The 21,552-nt window shown below is 41.7% G+C and overlaps 1 protein-coding gene across 7 annotated transcripts in view; it reads left to right on the plus strand.

Moving 5' to 3' along the window:
- CNTN1 (contactin 1) overlaps window positions 1–21,552 on the plus strand; it is a 145,393-nt gene that overhangs the window by 81,994 nt on the left and 41,847 nt on the right. For all 7 annotated transcript variants that reach the window (XM_088652425.1, XM_088652423.1, XM_088652424.1 and 4 more), the window contains 5 exons: window positions 9,579–9,693; window positions 11,060–11,092; window positions 11,695–11,730; window positions 18,845–18,971; window positions 20,875–21,053. In XM_088652425.1, the coding sequence (XP_088508551.1) occupies window positions 9,633–9,693; window positions 11,060–11,092; window positions 11,695–11,730; window positions 18,845–18,971; window positions 20,875–21,053 (436 nt within the window). In that variant the 5' untranslated portion in view covers window positions 9,579–9,632. The remainder of the gene's footprint in view (window positions 1–9,578; window positions 9,694–11,059; window positions 11,093–11,694; window positions 11,731–18,844; window positions 18,972–20,874; window positions 21,054–21,552) is intronic.

The following is a 21,552-nucleotide window of genomic DNA, read 5'->3' on the forward strand; positions in this document are numbered from 1 at the left end:
TTTAAGCTAGTTTTAATCTTATTAGCATTAGATTCTGTACTGTACTGTACAGAATATAGTACAGTTGTTCTTTCATTCAGTAATATGGGTGACACAGGCAGTGTACCCCTATCTAGGTGTTAGCCTCTCATGTGATTACAATCACTTAATGGGAGAATGAGGTCCTGCTCAATGGCTTCCTCTTGGCTCATCCACTTAAAATGCATGAAGAGCAGGTAGGAGCAGGCCAATGAGTGGGTGCTTGCTTTGTCTCTCATGTGATTGCATGAATAGGGCTTGTGTCCTTTCAGAATGGTTACATCAAGTTCAATGTAGTTGGAATGCTTTCCCTTTTTGGCTTTGTTAGCTTTTGTTGTTGGCATCCATCTGTCTTAAGACACAATGGAGTGTGCCTCCAGGGGTGAAGTCAAACTGCTGTGTTAGCAGCACCTAAGTAACCTCTCTGGGGCGCAAGCTTGGGCAGTGTGTATGGAGGTCCTGGGCTGCCCAGACAACAAGACTCCCCTCCTGGCCTCACTGATGTGGTCAAAAGGAAGGCAGAGCAATACATTTGGCACCAGTTGGGCTGCAGGAGTTGCTAGAAGTCATACAAAGTGCCATCAAACCATGTTAGGGATTCCACTTTGGTAGACCCCCGGTGGCGCGAAACCGCACGGAAACCATGATGCGCCCTGCAAGGGTGGGGGCGCCAGAGCGATCTCCGCCCCTCAGCACCAGGGCGCGTGACCTGCTTGAGACTGCCCTGCCCACAAGGCAGACGAGATTTCTTATCAGTATTTTCCTTCTCTTAGATGGGCTACCTTCCCAGGTTGACAAGCCCCATTAGGCCCTCACTTCCCTTTACAGTACATGCAGAAACTGTCTTCTTGACTGTTGGACCCACTGTTGGTCTCATCTACTCAACCCACCAGAACCTGTCTTTGTATGCAGGGAAGTCCCTAACCCAGCAAGGGTTTGAGACTCATTGGCTACCCTCACCTGGTTTAGCCAACCAGTATAAACTGTTTCCGGGTTGTGGTCACTGTCACTTGCTGACAGCTTCTAGGAGCCACAGGTGAGAGCTGAATGCAGAGTTGGGACCAAAGGTGGACAAACTACCCCAGAAGGAGCATGGTACTACCAGTGGTACTACCCCTCCCCTAAAAACCCATTTGTTAACATTGCTTTCCCAATATCTCATAAAATACCTGCTTTCACTTCCCTAGTCCAAAATAACTCCACCAAAATTGAGTTTGGGATCTTTTATTACCCTGTGAAAGAAGGCAGGACCGGCCTACACATGAGACAAGATGAGGCAACTGCATCAGGCAGCAGAATCCACAGGGATTCTGTGGATACTGGCCTCCCAGGAATACATAACCTACTGCTGCCACTACAGTGGCAGCAATGGCTGTGGTGCACTCATTGAAGACTGGATCTGCCACCTCCTCAGCAGTCCTGCACCCTCCATCTCTTGTCAAATAGGAGGCACTGTGGGTCTCCTCCCAGCTCTAGGGGAGGAAATGGTGGGGGCTGTGCTCTGAAGTCTCCTGTGCTCTTCTGCACCCATCCATTGTGATTCAGAGTGTGCCCCTTTCCCCTCTTACAGTGTCATTTGATTCCCAATTCAACTGTTGGTTGATTTGATTCCCTCCCCTTTGTTTCTGATGTAGATCTTCACTCCCCCCCCCTTTCCCTTTGCTGGGCAAGGGACGCCATTTTGTGATTCAGCTCAGGTGCCCAAATGTCTTGGGCCAGGCCTGCAAGTAGAGCAAGGCTCTAGGTGGGGCAAATAAAGCTATGAGCAGTTTCACTTCTGAATATAAATACAGTATTCCCCAAAAGGGACTAGATTATTCAAAGGACTATAAATGGATTTTGGGGCAATACACATACCAATACCAAACTGACAAGTTCTGTGTGAATGTAGTGCTAATGGAGGTTTGGTAAATGGAATGTACTTTGTTTAGATGTGTAGAAGAAAAATAACAGATGGAGCAACTGTCTCCTAATCTCCAAAAGGCAAACATTTCTCACTGTGAGCAATATCTGCCAGGCCATTGACGTCATCTTATTCAAATCCTCATCTGTAAGCTCCAAGCACTCTTGAAGCAATTCCAAGCTGCTGCTTGTTCTTCTTCTATGATCACTCATAGCTGAGTAAGATTGCCTTCCATGAACACAGTCTTAACAGTGAGTCTGTAAGTGACTGTGGAGACCAATTCTGGATCCACATGTCCTTCCACAGTGGGGACAAAGGTTTCTGGCTGGGAGTTGATCACGGTGAGGGTTTGCCAAACGTGCCTTCCTCTTAGCACATTTCTCCCTTTCATCCTGAGTTCAAGCATCTTCAAAACCCATGACACCTTTGATAAGGACTCTTCTCCAATTGGAGTGCTTGCAGGCCAGTGTTTCCCAATTGTCGGTGTTTATACTACTTTTTTTTTAGATTTGCCTTGAGAGAGTGTAGGATCATGGCAATGAAAATAATAAATAGAGTTGGGGCGATAAGACAACCGTGTTTAACACCTGATCCCACCGTGAATGGTTCACTTTGAGAGCCATTGTTATCTGTGATTGTTGCTGTCATATTATCATGGAGGAGCCAAAGGTTCACAAATTTATCTGGGCAGCCAATTTTCAGAAGGACAATCCACAAGGTATTATTATTGTGACCAACGGTTGATTAAACAAAAAGAAAATAAATCATGTTTGCATATAGTGTCTTGTGTATCTTGTTTCAAGATACTGAACATACATATATTTCCTAAAAGGTTTTAAAAACTTTTTAGGTTGGGATGGAGAAACTACGAATGTCTAAGTCTATGATGGGGAAGTGTATTTTCTGCAGGTAAAGAGAAGTAGAAAATAGAACGTCTAAGGCAAAGCCTTTAACAGAAAAGGAAGCTGACGTGTGTGCCTTGGTTTGCTACTGCTTACTGTAAGTGGGACAAACTGTTTTGGCACAGTGATGTTTTGGAACTGAGCTGCCCTTGGATGCTTTCATGACACAGGAAGTTTGCCACCAGCATAAAAGGAACAACAATGTTTGGATAACTGTCCTGGTGTTCTGAAATTGGCTTGGCAAGCAGAACTTGACATTTGCTTGGAAGTGAACAATACCTACCCCTGTGCTGGACTTTTCCACCATCCAGAACACAGCATAGTATGCATCTTCTAATATTAAACTGTTTTTTCCACAAGCCAGCACATTTTGGATCATATATTATTCAGTCATTTATTATCACTTAACATGAGAACTACCCAGAAAAGGTAGCATGCTATCTGTGGTTTCTATTGCTTTACGGCTGTTTCATCCTATATGTGTAGGTCGGGCATCCCCAAATTGCGGCCCTCCAGATGTTTTGGCCTACAACTCCCATGATCCCTAGCTAACAGGACCAGTGATCAGGGATGATGGGAATTGTAGTCCAAAACATCTGGAGGGCCAAAGTTTGGGGGTGCCTGGTGTAGGTCTTTTTATAGAGTCAGGGTTTTCTACTGCATATTCGAGTTAAAATGACATTTAAACTCTAGTTTAAGATGTAGGGCTTGTTGAATAAATAAACCATGCTTTTTTAAAAAAAATCATGTTAGACAGTGCTAAATGTTATGAATTGCCAATTCTTAAGGTTTTTGGAGGTCAGAATTGACTGTTCATGAAGAAGTACCAAGTTTCATCCTCATATTCCTGGGTCTTTGGCCAGTGTTGACCTCCAAAGCCACTCTGATGACAGTAATATTTGAAATTTACCCAAAATCTCAAGAATTGTCAAGTAATTTTAATATATGATTCACAGTATGCTTCTCATTCTCATAATTGGGTGGCTGTGGAAATCACAGTGCAGTTTAAGTTCTACTTGCAGCTGTTCCACTGAAATGTTCCGAAGTTAGTTAAACTAGCTAAACGATGGAATTCACTCTGACAAGAAATAGTGATTGTCACCAACTTGGAAGGCCATATACTTACATAAGCAGTTTTACGTTTATCTTTGAACTGAAGGACCAATTATGACAATGAAACTATATAAGTGAGAAGTCTTGAAGACAGTGGTAGACCAACAAGATGAGCTACATTATTTTGCAATTGTAGTGTTAATTATATAAATAATCATAATGGAACTAACACAAGTTTGATAGAATGAGATCACTCTTTCAAAACACTAATATATGCCCTACATGAATTTTTCTTTTGGTAATGACAACTGACACATCCAGGTCATAAAACTTGTTGTGAAGCTATGTGTGGCAAATATTTAAATGACTGGACTTCAAGATATATGATAGATATGCAGCCCAATTTATATGGGTGGCAAATCACAGCTTGAATTCTGACTCTCAAATACACCATATTCGTTTCAAGGTTGGGTTTATTTATATATTTTATTATACAGATTTATATCTAAACAAAGCTGTTGGGTGTGGTTCTTAAGCATTTTGGAGCAAGGGGGCACCAGTATGCTGATGACACTCAGCTCTACTTCTCCATAACATCTGAATCAGGAGAGACTGTGAAAGTTTTGTACTAATGTCTGGATGCAGCGGTGGACTGGAGCAACACCAATAAACTGTGTTTGAATTCTGGGAACATGGGGGCTCTTTGAGTCAGTGATTCCTGTGTTTGGGAAATTGGCAAGTTGTCTGTTTTGGATGGGATTGCAGTCCCTCTGAAGGGCCAAATGCATAGTCGGGGGTGGTACTCAGATGTGCATATTTGTTACTAGAGGCCCAAGGGTCCTCTGTGGCTAGGAGTGCCTTTTACCAGCTTCATCTGCTTTGTCAACTATGGTCGTCCCTGTACAGGGGTTGCCTGAGCACTACAGTCCATGCACTGGTAACCTCTTGACTACGAAATAATAATAAAAAATCCTTCCAGTAGCACCTTAGAGAGCAACTAAATTAGTCATTGGTATGAGCTTTCATGTGCATGCACACTTCACACGAAAGCTCATACCAATGACAAACTTAGTTGGTCTCTAAGGTGCTACTGGAAGGAATTTTTTTATTTTGTTTCGACTACAGCAGACCAACATGGCTACCTACCTGTAACTAGAACTCTTGGCTATGCTACTGCTATGTGCTTTATGTGGGGCCGTCCTTGAGTCTGGTTCAGAAGTTCCAGCTGATGGCTAGATTGCTGATGGCAGCTTCTGTCAAGAACATATGACACCATTATTAAAACAGCTGCATTGCCTACCCATCTGCTACCAAGCCAGGTTCAAGGTCCTTGGATTGATTTGCAAAGCCTTGAACAATTTGGACACAGGAAATCTCAAGGATTCCCTGAACCCTTATATTCCAGCTCGATAACTGAAGATCATTTGCAGGAGCCTCTTTGGTCATTACCCAAGTTGGTGAGGCTCGTTTGACAACAACGTGAAGCCAAGCTTTTAGTGTCATTTGTCCAGTCCCGTGAAACACTCTGCCAATAGAGATTCAGTGGGCAACTTCTGTGCCAACTTTTTAATGCCTGCTGAAAACCTTTCTATTCCACTAGGCCTATGCGGGCAATTAAAAATACCTTCTCCACAATGGTCTATTGATGTTAGTTTTTAATTTATTTATTTTCTTTTAACCAGTTTTTAAAATTTTATGGTGTTATTGTTTGGTTTTATGTTTTTTATATTGTTGTAAGCCACTGTGATACATATTTTTATGATACAGTGATCTGTATTTTTTTAAAAAACTAAATAAACCTCTTAATCAAAAAATATCTAAGAATGAATTAGGATTGGGGTCTTCTAGATTCAGTGATTTGCAAAAAAAAAGCAACCCCAAATGTGATCACACTGCAGACAAGGAGTGTGGTGGAGTCTCCTTCTTTGGAGGTCTTTAAGCAGAGGCTTGACAGCCATATGTCAAGAATGCTTTGATGGTGTTTCCTGCTTGGCAGGGGGTTGGACTGGATGGCCCTTGTGGTCTCTTCCAACTCTATGATTCTATGATTCTATGTGCAGTAAAAAGGAAAGAGGAAGGAGGTATCCTATAAGGTATCATATGCTTGGTATCATATAAGGTGTCTACTGCCCCACTTCTCAGATATATTCTTCAACTTGCACAATACGCTGTGCACACTGGTACATCTTAACTTTGTCCATAGAGCTGGTGCACTATTCAATAAAAACTATTGCAATAAGTTAAATTGTTATATGTAATATGCTCCACATCTGTGAGCTTTTGTAGATAAACGACTACATAGTTGAAATTAATAGCAAATACCTAGGTGACAACAAACTGCTCTGTGTGTGAGGGGGGGCATTCACATGGTGATTGTATAGATCTGTACAATCTATCCATCCTTCCTATAGCCTACCTTAAGACAAGATAAAGACATGGACGCTGATCCTATTTTTATTACTGATAAGTGTCATAAACGAATCACTCATGACTGTAGAAGCTATTAAGTGTGTCTATTTTTTTCAGACACGTGTAAACCTATTGATTATAGATGATGAGGTCTTATAAAAAGTAAAATTAAGGAAAACTATATGTGCCACATAGGTCTATCCTAAAAATTATCCTTAAAGTGCTGTGTGCAATATTCTTGATGTAGATATTTAATAGTGGATTGTATCCTTATGAATTTTGCTTAAAGTTTCAACGGTAACTGAGGTGAGCTACCCAAGTCTACACAGCACTCTTTTCTAATGGTTTTAATGATAACTTTGCAGTTTTCTGTATATTGACATCTTTTTAGATAAGCACTTGAATAACCTGAGCACAAAGTGTTGGTAAGGAATTTTAAATTGATTCTGCTCATAGCTGCCAAGTTCTCCCTTTTTTAAGGGAAATTCCCTTATGCTGAATAGGCTTCCTCACGAGAAAAGGGAAAACTTGGCAGCTATTATTCTGCTTGACAATTAAAAAGAGAGTTTAGTATATTTGCAACTGACTTGTAGAATCCGCATTTTTGTTTTGTTCTTTCTGTCAAAGCAGCATCAAAACAAACAAACAAAATGCAATTTTAAAGTATTCCAAAAAGAAATGCTGCTCAAGATTCATGTTTTTGTGTAGGCATTGTAGAAGCTACTAAGTCCTTCCATATCTACTGACCCCTTTCTTCGTAGGACTTGTAGCTCAGGAAAAGAATGGCTAGAGAACGATAAGGAAGTGAGGAAAGAGGTTAATTAACTAAGAAGTCTGGGAAATACAAATGTATTAAGGTTTAAAACCAAGTCACAAAAATACTAGTACTGCAAATGAACTAGAGACCTGGATTGTTCTTCCCTTCTAGCTTGCAGCTGCCTTCTGGTCCAATTCGTATTGTTTATTCATTGGATGAAAGAGATTTTTTTAAAGCATTCCCAACAGAAGCAAGTGACGGGTTTTTAAAAGGGACCCTGTTCAAGAGTTGCTAGGAAACATGCCATCTAGAAAAAGGAATCTCCTACTGAGTTTGTCCTTGTGGGGGAATGTTGTGTTGGGCTTTTGTGTGTGTAAAGTGTTGTGCTATGACCTTGCTTTGAGACCCTTAGAATAATCTGTAGATGTAGGATTTCAGAATCTTATTTGCAAGAGTTTGTGAAAGCAATTTTCGTAAAAAGTATTTTGTAATAGCGGATATTTGAAATTATGTCATTGTTCCAAAGAAACGCAGAACACCATACATGGATTTATTTCACATTATCCTTCTCCTGTGAGGTGCATCATGAATGGGTCCTTGGTCAACCACTTGGCTTTCATTGGCCTGGATGGATTTTCATTTGTTTCACACTCTGCCAAAGGAAACCCCAAATTATCAGCCAGTACTGCAGATTTGTTCCTGAGCAGGTCTCAGTGCTCAAAACCTGTAGCCCTGGGATGCAAAAAGTGTCCAAATAATGAATGACATTAGCCAGCCTAGTCCACCTACTCTAGGAAGGCAGCACAAGAAATCAAACAGGACCGTTCCCTGTCAATACAGAACTTACCTTTGATAGAATAGGAGGTGAAAGTTCAAAGGCTGATTTGAAAAAAACAAATTTTACATGACATCTTCCACCACACTGCACATATGGTTCTGTCAAGGGAAGTATATGAAACAGAGCAAAGCTCACTTTCACATCAGATAGCAATACTTACCAAATCATCTGTAGGTATGAAAGGTGATGAATAAATCTAAACTCCATCAGCGCCTTTGATGCCATTGAAGGATCTTCAAAAGGTCCTGTCACCCAGCCATCAACCACTTCCTTTCTATTTTTTCCCCTCACTAGCCATTCCATGCCCCCAATTAACTTAAGACTGCTTGAAATAAGTAGGTGGTGAGGACCCTAGTAAGTGATCCAGAACCCAAACTTAAACCTATCAATGAAATGGACTGCATTCTCCTTGCTCAAGTGGGAGCCAGTACTTAAAAGTACTTCTCCTTTAACTTGACTGGAACTCTTTTCTCATACCTTGACCTGATTGCTCTGGTTTCTTCCCACTTGTCCCTTTTCTAACATAAAAAAAAAAAACTTTATTAAACATTAGCCCTACCCTGAACTAATTTGGGACCAAAATAAAAAAATTCCTTCAGTAGCACCTTAAAGACCAACGAAGTTTTTATTTTGGTATGAGCTTTCGTGTGCATGCACACTTCATCAGATACCAATCCCATCCAAATTTGGGACCAGATTTGGATGGGGGATCGCCAGGTTGGCCCAGGGTGGTCACCCTGATTGGGGGCTCTTGGATTGGAGCTATGGGTCGGATCAAAGGGTGCTGTGTGCAGACCTACCCAATATTTCAGGAGCATCCAGTACCTCTCCAACTGCTGCTGCATTTCTATAGTGGAGAAACTTAGGAGCCAATTAGCCAAAGTTCTGTCACTCCTATCTAATCTTTCCTTGTTGTTTACCCTCTTCCTTGTCTTTATCCTTCTTCCCTGACTCCCTTACTAAGAGTGTGAACACATCCATGTATTTCCCGCTCCACATTAACTGCCTTTGCTCCCTAATTTTGGCAATATTTTGCTTCTGGTTAAGAATCCCTTTGATAGACATTGGGACAGACTTTCAGAATGCAACCTGATTAGATAAAAGTAAGAACCAGGACTCTGTTCCAAAGTTGCAGTGTCATGCTAATGTCATTAGCCCGCCTCCTTTGTAAGTTACAGTGAGGTGAGTAGGTTGTAGCATCTAATATGTGTTCATAAGTTAATTAAAATTTGTTCCCCCCATTGAGCTACTCTGGTACCTCAACTATATCAGGTGGTTTCTTTTGTAACAATTTATATTCAAGTTATCATTGTGCAAATGTTTTTTAAGCAGATGTAGAATTAATAGTAACATACTAGGTTAACATAATCACAGGGAAGATTTTTTTGGCCAGTTCAAATAACTGTAATAGCACCTTATTGTTCTGTGAAGTACAAGAGGAAAAAGAAAGCTGCCGTCTCACGTGCCCTTTCTGAAAGATCAACAACTGACCAGCATCATACTGTTCTGGGTTTTTTTAAAAATTCTGTTTATATAATGGTAATGTGATGCCAGAATTATCCATTTCCGAGATTTAACAACATTTTTATCCATTAGCTCCAAAGTCGCCCCCAAATGTTGGGTTATGGCTAGATAAGCATATCTTAGAAGTCTTTACTGCAATGGAATTTATTCTTCTCTATTCTTTTTTATGATCAGCTATTTCCCATGATTTGAAGGTCAGCTTCCTTGAGAATAAACATACTTGTGAAGATGAAGCTGCAGCCCTTGACCAGTCATTTTGCTGCAATCTGTTCCATTTTCTGCCTGGCAGGTAAGATGACCCCTGCATTTAATCAGTTAACCAGTAAATGAGTAATGCCATTAGAATCTGAGCTACGAAGCTAGATCAAAACACAACTTTAATTATTTTCACTTGGCAAGTTATTTAATTTTCATTTCACTTTCGTAATTTGTGTCATCTGTCTTTCTGTTTCTATTAAGTACTAAAATCCAAGTGGCCTTAATTAGAACCCAGCTTTTTCCTATTTCATCCCTGGTTTTATTTGGTTTGGAAGCCAAACCGGGGGGGGGGGGGGAATAGTATATGCCTTTAATAAAATGAGGAGTTCATAGTGATTTTTGTTTTGTTTGGATTAGGCAATAATGCCTAATCAATAATGCTTATTTATTATGGGTTGTATTCAATTATGTTTTAATGGTCCTAACTTAGCCATGTTCATTCATCACAATGGGTTTTCTTCTGAGTAAAGCTTTTTTGAGTACAACCACTCTATGAATAAACAAATTCTGCAAAATACACAAAGGCAAAAACAACTTCTAAAGGAGTAGCTGTGCTGGTCTGCTGCAGCAAAAACATCAAAAAGATATGTAGCTCCTCAAAGACTAACAGATTTATTATGGCATTATGTTTTCATGCACTTGAGCCCACTACTGTTTCTGAAATGAAGTCTAAAACGAAGCACATATTGTAGCAGAGGCATTCATTATTAAAATGCTACAAGGCTCTTTGTTATAACTGGGGAGGAAACAAAGATAAACTTGACCTTGAAAAAATTCCTTCAGTAGCACCTTAAAGACCAACTAAGTTTTTATTTTGGTATGAGCTTTCGTGTGCATGCACACTTCTTCAGATACTTCTTCAGGAATCCTCCTCCTGCTGCGGCTCGGGGCGCTCTGCGCGGCGCTGCTGGGCGCCTTGTCGGTGCTTCAGCAAGGCACGCTGCTGGGTCCCGCGGGCTCGGCGCTGCACGCGCTGCGGCTCTTGCTGGATCCTGCCGGGTTGGGGCTCAGCGCTGCACGTGGAGCCCCGAGCCAGCAGAACCCAGCTGAAGCGCCGACAAAGCGCCCAGCAGCGCCGCACAGAGCGGTAATTTTTTAAAAAAGACACCCCCCGAGTAAAATAAATATAAGACAGTGTCTTATTTTAGGAGAAACACGGTAGTACTAGCACAGTTAGCGCTATTGAAAACAGTGGGACTGACTGCTGCTTTTGCAGGCCATGGAGAAACCATGTCTCTTTCTCATGCTTCCCATCCCTTCTCCCTCTTGCCCCATTGCAAGAGAAAAGTAAAGCAGTCAGATAACTCTATCCCTCCCCCCTTTAAAAAATAATAATAAAGAAAGACAGTATTTGATTTTAAGTTAATCAGCATTTACTCTTCTTTCATTGAAAATAGGCCTGAGGTGCGCGAGTGCTGCAGGAACTCCTGGTGAGTGACATTGCAAGCAGGAATTTCTTGGTTTGCTTCTGCAGAGATTGATGCATGTGCATGGCCCTGAACCGCCAGAGGGACGCAAGAGAGAGAGAAATTACTGTATGTGCTGGTGGTCAAGATCTCATTAACAGAGCTGGCCACCTTTTATATCTGCACCTGGCCCACACATGAGGCAAGGTGAGGCAAGTGAGATCCACAGGGGCAGCATTCCCAATGTAGATCTTTATTCCCCTCTTGTTCCTGGTGTAGATCTTCACTCACCCCTTCTTCCCTGGCAGGGAGGGGGCACCATTTTGTGGTTCGCCTCAGGTGCCAAAATGTCCTGGGCTGGCCCTGATCTGCACCCACGGAATCCCTTTCTAAATTTAAAAACAATAATTGCCTAGCTCTAGAAATGTCTGAAAATGCACAGATAGTTCCTTGGAAGGTTCTAGCATTTGAGTAATAGTCAGTATAGAACTGACTGCCAAATCACACTGTAACCATTGCATTCCTGCAGACCATTCTTGGCATTTTTAATGTAATAATAGTTCTCATGAAGAAAGCTTCATAAACCCTTTTGGGGAAATAATTGTCTCTTTCAACTTTGCTTGCAGTACGTGACATCCATGGAAGTAAAGTCTTTGTAAGAGGTAAGTTGAAAACAAGACTAAGGAATAAAAAGAGTATGAAAGTATATTCTTTTTTTATAATAATTTTATTGATTTTTTTTATAGAAACAAAACACACAATACATGCTCTGTCCCTCCAATTTCCCTCCCCCCACAAGTCCACTTCTGCCACCAGTAGTACCCGTGGGCATTGAGAATCAGAGGGGTCCATTGTAAGGCTGGGTTTGACCCCCCTCCCCCTCCCCCCTCATCCCCTCCCCGCCACCGAAAGGACAGGGATGGAGGGGCTCTGGGGATTGGTTTCCCCTCAGCTGCTCCTTTAACACAAGCCTTCAACAAAACATATACACAATACCTATAAAAAAAAGAAAAACAACACCAAAAAAGAAAACAAATAAAAATTAAAAAATTTCCAATTCTTATTTTCTTCACATTATAATTGTGACTTCCTCAAATCTCTTCTTCCTGGTTTTCCTAACTTCTCTAATTAATTGTGGCGGTTTTCTACTTCAATTCCAAATCTTATCCTTATAATATTAACTTATTCCTCCTCCTCCTTCATGCTGCCTCCCCACAAGTCCCCTCCTGCCACAAGAGGAACCTGCTAGGCGCAGCATGAAAGTATATTCTTGAATAAATAGCCCTAGGCTTATGCACCACCAAAGTACCAGACAATCCACATAAATTGGTGTGGTGTACGTAGTTGCTTTACTTAAAATATTTGCATGCTGCTCTTCAGCTATAATGGTTCTCAAAGTGGCTTGCAATAATAATAGAACAGAAATTAAGAGATAGCCAATGAAACTAGAAATAGAAATTACAGAAACAAGAAAAATAGTTACAATAGTGATAGTCTATGTTCCAAAATTGCCAGGGAGCATTAAACAGAATCTCATTCCATGAACACAACTTAGTTGAATTCTGCCCTGAGTATTTACTCAGTCCTCTGAAAGAAGTAACATGTGTGTCAGCCTGACTCAAGAAGACAGAATTCTACAGTACATGCTACCTGATGTCATATATAATGCAATATGTGGAGGAGGTATTAATACAAGGCACAGGCAAAATGTTTTTTTTGCATATGCTGCCACACTGCTAATTGGGGATGGCTACAAAGCCTTAAGAAAAGCACTAAGTAAGATAGTGCTTTGAAAGCTGCTTCTGGAGATTGACAGTTGCCAAAGTTCCATCTTGTCCTGTGATTTGAAAGGGGCTTCTGAAGACTCCTGCACAGCAAAAAAACCAAAAAGGCCACCTGATATCATTGTGATGTCAGGTGATTGGCAGGTGTGTGGCTCTGCCCACATGTCAAATATGGTCCATAAGGGGTATGGGAAGATAACAATCTGTCATTTATGGCTAGATCCAGTTCTTCATACCTGTATTAACTTGGGTTAGCTTAGTCCAGCACAGAAGGACTAAGGAGCAGGGTGGAGGAGGAGCTTCAACCAGAACTCTCATGCTCTCAAATTCAAACAGAAACCAGGATTCGCTTCTGTGATTCCAGGATGCCCTGCTTAAAACAGGTCAGTTGACAGGTATGCAGTATGATTGGAGTCATTTTGCTCCTGCTATTATTAAACGACTGAGAGTCAGAAATCCTGTTGATATACTTCAAATCTCTTACCAATAGATCCAAATCTATCTTCTGCCCTCCCTTGGAATAGAGCAATATCTGCTTTATGAAAAGAACATGAACTGATATTTCAAATATATATTCTGTGTGGAGTTTTTCTAAGGCAACTGCTTTGGAAATACATATTGTAAAATGGAGGTTGTAATCTTTATCTATTTTTGTCGCAAAGCACATGACATGTGGCGACATTCACAGCTTGCAAGAATGAAACATTATTGCCTTTAAATATAAAGACTATGTGATTATATATGTCCATTGTATCCTACCAATGCTGCTGTATTGGAGGATTCAAAGTGCTACAGAGCACTGCTGGGTCCCGCTGGCTTGGGGTGCTCGGTGTGGCGCTGCTGGGCGCTTTGTCGGCGCTTCAGCGGGGCATGCTGCTGGGTCCCGCTGGCTCGGCGTGCCACGCGCTGCAGCTCTTGCTGGCTCCCGCTTGGTCAGGGCTCCATGTGGCTCACGCTGCTGGGCGTTTTGGAGGGGCAGCAGCATCTGGTTCCAGGAGCTGACAGGCACCTTCCTCTTCCATGGTGCCATCCAGACCTGCTCCCACCACTACAGCTTATTTTGGGGGTATGTGTTATATTTTGTCAACGCATGAAAATCCTGAAAGCCTCTGAAAGCAAATATAGTTCTTCCCAAAGTTAAAGGATAACAAATAATGCTGTCTGTTAAATTGTAACCATATTCCCAAACACTGGAATATTCTCTTTCATTCCTGTAAGTATGCCAAAGGCAGGTGTTTGGTTCTTTTAGAAACAACACCTAGGATATGCTTAAATTCTAATTGACATCAGTTTTTGCAAAAACTGAGCAACCATTGAGAGTTTGGAGGTGGGCATCCTGGTTCCCTAACCTTACTTCTAAGTAGTTTAAGGTTGCCAGGGACAGTATCTTTTAGCCACCAAATGCCCCGGTAAACAGAAATGTTTTAAAGTTCTTCCAGAGACACTACACCAGGTAGAGCATTTCACAAATGGGGACCCATCACTGAGAAGGGCCTACACTAGTGGCCAGGTGCGTGTGAAGTGGGGGTGCATGGCGTGTGGGCCGCCCTGGGTGTCACCCTGAGGGGGGGTTGACAAAATGGTGGGCGGCACTAGTCACCACGGGGCCTGCAACACACATGAGCTATGCGTCTCAGCACCCGCAGGCTCTGCGCTATCTGCCCACTGCCTCCCCCGAAGCCGTAGGGCAGCTGAGGCCCCACTGCGCACCCCATCCCTGTGGGCGCTGTGTGCCCCATCTCGTCCCTAGGGATTGCACAGGACAGCACAGCATGGGACGCACAGCACCCATAGGGACGGGGCATGCCACAGCACACATAGGAACGACACAGGATGCTGCATGCTCTGTTCCGCCCCATGGGCACCTCCCCTCACCCTGCCACTATGGGTGGTTTGCCCCGCCCCTGGGCACACTGCCCCAGGTGCCCGAGAGCCTTCCTCCACCGCTGCCAGTGGCAGCACCACCAACAGGGCCTCTCCTGCTGATCTTTTTGAAACCTTAAAATCTGTCAATTTTCCATTTTGTTTTCGGCTGTGACAGCTGCACTGGTTGCTTCAAAGCCCCAGACAGCTTAGGGCAAAGTTATCATAGGGGATTACATCCTCCCATAAGCATCAGATCAGCATGTGAGGTCCTCTCCTCTGTGTCCCACCTGGGGCTGAAGCATGTGTCATCTTATTGATTTCATTATGCACACTCCTCAGAGAAGTTTCTAAAAAAAATCTAAATAAATAAAAATAAGTTGAATGAGATGAGAGATGGAGGGCCATCTCAGTGGCTGCACTCAAATTGTGGAATACTTTGTCCTGTGAAGTGCAAGCAACCTCTTATCTCACTGCTTTTCACTCTTATTGGAGACCTGGCTGCTTTTTTGTTTTATGAAGTCCACAACGATGTTTTTAAAACCAGTGACTCTGGCTCTCTCTCTCTCTCTCTCCCCCCCCCAATTAATTGTTGGGTACTGTCTTTATGAAAATAAGATGCGTATCTGTTGTAAGCCTCCTGAGTGGTGCATTTACTCTTATAATGTTGGATATAATTGGTCTCATAACATAAAATTACTGAAACAAATTGATTTCAGTGCAGTGGCTAATATAAATAAACAGCGGGTGAAAATATATTTTTTTTTAAAAAAAATGGAAATGGTTTCTCAGAACATCATTTGTATTCATTCAATTAAGGTGACCTAATTTAAGTGCTGCCTCATTTCAAGTGAAAACATCTTCTTAATCACTGGCCTGTAGTGTCCAAAGGGAGGCGAGATTCAGTTGAAAGATCCTCTTTATGCAGCCCAGGAAGTGCTGTCTGGGGTACAAAGCTATTAGTTACCAACCAGCTTCACATTCTCTGATAGATATATTATTGTGAAGGAAAGGAGTAGGAAAAAATAAGGAGAAATGAGTAACCAAATGATTTAAATGCTATACTGTGATCACAGCTATGGGAATTATTTGTAACAATATATATATATATATATATATATATATATATATATATATATATATATATATAATATGTCTTTTATATAATGGTACTCACGCTTTTTTAAAGGCTTAGAAGCTTCTCAGTACAAAAATCTGGTGTGAACCCTTATTAGTACTAAAACAAAACCATACACAAAATGTGATGCTCCCACCATTTGCTTGAAATAGTACTGTATTTTCCCCTCTATAAGATGTCCCCATGTATAAGATAACCCCTATTTTGGGGGACTCAGATTTAAGAAAATGGGGGGAGGTGTATCCGTGTATAAGATGCCCCCTAATTTTTTACATTATTTTTTAGGAGGGAAACCTTATACGTGGAAAAATACGGTGCACCTGCCGTTTTAGAATGCCCAAAGAAGTTCCCTGCCTCTCTTTTATATGCTGCTAACAAATTCCCTAAATACATAAGTAGAATGCAATCCACCAATCATAACAAAGTTATGGCACCCATTGGGACTGTTGGGGCGGAACACATGAGGCCCAAACAGTAAGTGGAATCATAGCCAGTAACAGGCAAACCTGGTTTTCTTCTCCCCTGCCTCCAAGCTGACTTCTACAAGGGCAGCACTGAGACTAAAGAGGAGGAAATTGATAGTAAGGATGAAGGCAGGCAGGTGGGGGCTGGCTTGGCTGGCTGTGGGCAGACTGATGTTTGTGGGGCAATGCTGTGATTCTTCAGCAGTTTGACCTCACCCCCAGAGGCACATGTCATTGTTTCCTGTGGCAGACAGATGCCAACAACAACAAATAGCTAGATCCTTTTTCAGCCAAAGCGGAACTGTTAGAGAATGGACTCCTCTTTGCCCAGTTACCAGTATTTCTTCCCCAAAGATACATGCCTAATCACTGCTAGAAGTAGTGCAAAAAAAGCAGCCAGAAAATGGCCAAATCCAGTGAGCATTGCCCTGCTTGCTATACATGCACAAGGCACTGCAGAGGGAGAAAATCCAGCTGCTGGGTAAGAAACAGAAAATAGAGCAGGAAATAATCACTTTTTTGAGCTTGTGTTGATCAGGGCAGTTCCTAGGAAGTTTATTATAGTTTGCCCTTAAAGGTAGTGAGGTGAAGATTGTGCTAGAATTTATTTTCACAGCTTACATTGCATGTACATGTAAGCTGAATGAACTCACAGGCATAACAGCAGTGTTTCTGTGGTACTAACCACACAAAAGTGCATTGCACTGGGGAGGAAACAAGGTCACAAGGTTATCTATCTATCTATCATCTATCTATCTATCTATCTATCATCTATCATCTTTCTATCATCTATCTATCAATCATCTATCTACAGCAGGCATCTCCAAACTGCGGCCCTCCAGATGTTTTGGCCTACAACTCCCATGATCCCTAGCTAACAGGACCAGTGGTCAGGGATGATGGGAATTGTAGGCCAAAACATCTGGAGGGCCGAAGTTTGGGGATGCCTGATGTACAGGTATAGACTGGATTAACTGAGTTTCTGCTCTACCAGAAATATATTTTGAGGACCGGTCAATAATGTGAGCTGTCACCTACTGGGGTACAGCCCAGATAGAGATGTGCTAGCTGAGAAAGGACAGAACTATATATTATATGTAGTTTCATGATTCTGTTTGCATAAGTCCAGATGAGTGAGCTTTTTTTTAAAAAAAAAATTCTACTACTTATCCTCCAAAACCCACCCCCAGATGTTTTTATGCCAACTTGGGAAAAGATTCAGGTCCTCGATTCTTTTTTCTTGCATGGTTAAAAAGCAGCTGACAGTGTTTGTTGTTGTTGTTGTTGTTGTTGTTGTTGTTGTTGTTTTGTTTTGTTTTGTTTCAAGAACTCCTTCTTTCCCCACAAGAACCTCTCATAATTACGGTAAATTGTAACCCAGCTACATTTTGTAAAGCAAAACTAGAATATGTTTTTTAAAAAAGCCTCCTTTTCTAAGCAGGAAGCTGGAAATACTATTGATAGTTGAATCCTCAAGGCCCTCAATTGCAGAGAGTCAAGTTAAGCTAAATTACCCAGCACAAGAGTAATCTTTTTAAAAATTTCTACATTTTTGCTGATGTTGAAGAAGAACCATTTCAGTGGCAAAGCACAGCAATCTTCACATACATACAGAGTTACAAAACTGCAGAATCACATTATCGGTGCTCCAGTAATGTCCAGGCTGGATTCCTGTAGTATGTTGTACCGGGGGCTGCCCCTGAAAACAGCTGAAAATTGCAGCTGATTCAAAGTGTGGCACTTTGGCAGCCAGACTGTAAACTGGGAGAGAGTCCCAGGAGTGGTAGTGGAACTTCAGGGACTAGCAAATTCGCTTTCAGGGTCAATTCAAGATGCTGTTTTGGACCTTCAAATGGGTAGAACCTTCATTATGTGAAGGTGAGGTTATCTGAAAGTGAAGCAAGGCCATTTGCACATGTTCTTTTGTTGTGTTTTTACTCATTCATTCATTGTGCTCTAATTTTAAACGTGGGTTTCAGGACTGAGTTCTGAGTAGACCCTGCTATCCTGAAAAGCAGGGTACCAGAAAAATCAAATGACAGTTTAGTTGCAACATGTGGCGGGTGACTAAGCAGACGGCTAATGAAGCTAACCTTTGCTGAATATAATGGCCCAAGCCAGAGGACATCAGATGTCATCACCATCTGGTGGCTATTTGCTGGACTGCAGAGGAGATTCCATCTGTCTGTATCTTCCAAACAGACAGATGCACAAGCCACAAACACTTCCACTAGCTTTCACACCAGTTGGCAGGATTGTTGACCGTGTCCACAGAGAGCCAATGGCCTTAAGGGGAATTGCAACTAGTTCACAGGGTTTTTTTCTCCTGATGGTAGGTATATGGACAAGACATACTATAGTAGTGAAAGAGGAAGCTGTAGCATTTAAACTGTTGATGTTGTGCTTACTATGCAGACTTACTAAAATGGTTTGTCATTTGTCATTTTAACTCTGCATTCTCAATATGCAGTAAATAAATATTTTCAAGGGGTGGTTATACTGTAATTGACTTGTCATATGTTTTCAGATGAGCAAAAGGGGTATGGGCCAATTTTTGAAGAACAGCCCATTGATACAGTCTACCCAGAAGAATCTCCAGAAGGAAGAGTTTCAATGAACTGCAGAGCCAGAGGAGTCCCCGCTCCCACTTACAAGTAACATATGTTGAAGTCTTAACTTGTACTAATGTATAGGAGTTGGTAATCACTTCCATCTTGGAAATTTTGGTCTGGAGCAGTGGGTGACCTTGGTAGCTTTGGACAATTCAGAATCATTAAGTTCCTCATAGGAGTAATAGCAATCACAGAGTAAGTGTGGAGATGAATGAGAAAAGTCGATAAAGTACTTTGCCTATGGGAAATGCTGTTAGTGTGCATCAGTCTATATGTGAAGAGCAGTTTTAAACCCATAACCTGTTTATCTCATTGCTCTCTGATTACGGTAGTTCATCATCATCCACAGGTGTAAAACTTATTCAAAATTGAAATGCACTACTCAGTTTAGCCCTACCTCACAATTGAATGTCAGTTTGATCAGAATGGGCTTATGTTAGTTCCAGGAGATGTATCAAAATCTTGAGTGATGCAGCTACGGTATTTGTATTTGGCCTGATTTTAGTGGCTAGATCAGTCTTCACCAGCCTGGTTCCCTACAGATACTTTGGACTACAAGTCCCATCAGGCATAGCCCCCTACAAGGCTAGACTGTGAGGGATAGAAAGGGATATTAAGTGAGATTTTTTAACATTCTGTTGCATAATAACTACAATAATGAAATTTAAAAAAGCATGACGGAGTATTACAGTCATATGTTCATAGAGCAATTTAGTAATTTATGCTCAAAAGTTTCTTCCACCAGGATTCCTTAGAAAGGTAAGATTGTGCTTATTCCTGTAAGAGTTCGCCTCCCCCATTTCTAATTTTCTGCACAAGCCAATAGCTATATTCACACGCAGTGCTAAACCACAATTTAGCTCTACCTGGGTGAGCTGGAATAAGTTCAAACAGTCTCACACACTCTCCTCTCCTTCTGAACAGCCAGGAGGAGGACTTCAGCAGCATTTAGTTTCACTTTTGAAGATCACTGTGTTGTTGTTACATTTGAACCAGGGACCCTAGATTCAAACAGGCTTTGGTTAATTGAACAGGTCAAATTCGCACAGCCCATGTTTTAAAGTTACCAGAGTTTTGTTTTAAACCAGGGTCTCTGCTTCAAGCATAACAACAAGCTGGGATTCTATTAATGTGAAGCTAAACTCAGGCAAAGTCCTCTTCTCAACTACCTGGAAGGAGAGGGGATTGCTTGAACACAATACGTTGCTGGGGCTTGTTCCAGCTTGTCCAATACAAATGCAGCTGTTGTGTGCATTTTATTTATTTTTCAAAAGTATCTTCCTCTGCATCGCGTGTGAGAGAGAAAACTTAAAATTCATTCAGAGCCTTCCCTGAGAGACTCTACAAGTCTCATCTTGGCCTGATGGAGGGTCACAGATTCCTCGCCCCTAATTTACTTGCTGTGCTAGAGATATTGGATGTGAAAAAGAGTGGGCACTCCCTCTGGTGGTCATAGTGAACTATTTACAGTACATATATTTCTCACACACAGCTGTACAAGAGGGAGCACACAAGGCACTACAAAATACCAGGTCAAGCATGAGTGTTTAAGCATCTGAGAGACACAATTTTAATTTAGCCTTTTGCTGCCTTTGAGCCACAGAGTAAGCTGGTTGTGTACATGCCAATGACAAAGAATCTTGGTTTTAATATAGTTTCAATAGCATCAAGACCATAACCATACTAAATTCAGCATCTTATATTCACCCATGCTGGCAGAAACCTACACAGCAGCCACCCGCTGTTACAGCTGCTGAAAGTTATCATGGGCTAACTGAAAACTGGGGCTGCCACAGGCTGAAAGGGTTCCGTAATCACTACTGACACAAGTTCTGAGAAGGAAGAAAAACATTTGTCCATCTGGAATGATTTTTTGTGTGCTGATAGAAAAGCGCAGGTTATTATATTGTTACTTTTAGTGATAAAATACCATCTCTCTCAACAGGTGGCAACGTAACAACTGGGATATTGATATTAAAACAGCAAAAGAGCACCACAGTATGGTGGGAGGTAACCTGGAAATCAACAATCCTGAGAAATCAAGGGATGAAGGAACGTACGTTTGCCTAGCATACAATGTACATGGAACTATAAGGAGCCGGGAAGCATCTCTAAACTTTGGATGTAAGAAATGTTTACCTTTTTAACATGGATTACATAGATGAGCAGGTAGAATGGGGCAGTAGTGAGGTTACCTGTAATTCTTCTGGTGGTGGTTAGGTTCCTTAGTATTTCTCATTGTTTGTGTTTTTAGCCCGGGTGCAAGGAGTGTAGGTCTGGAGAGTGCACCCTTTAAACTTCTAGCTTGGGGAGGCTGTTCATAGGCAACACATACACTGTAGCCACAACCCTGTTCGCTACAATAGAATGCTTATTTCAAGCCTAAATTTCAGCAGAGGAGGGGTTGGGGCAGGGAACCATTTAGGTCCCAGGGAAGTCTTCTGCAGGTACATGTGCACCTGTGGCTGCCACATTGGCAAGCCCTGAACTGAACAAAGAGAAGTCACTTTTTTCCTTTTCTCTCTCTCAATATATTGGCTGATAGTAATGAGAGCCAATGAGACAACCATCTTTTTCATGATTGTTAAAACTTGAGGAACTTGTCACACTCACATGATTTTAG

Source organism: Zootoca vivipara, chromosome 9, assembly GCF_965207765.1.
Source record: "Zootoca vivipara chromosome 9, rZooViv2.hap1.1, whole genome shotgun sequence".
NCBI lineage: Eukaryota > Metazoa > Chordata > Lepidosauria > Squamata > Lacertidae > Zootoca > Zootoca vivipara.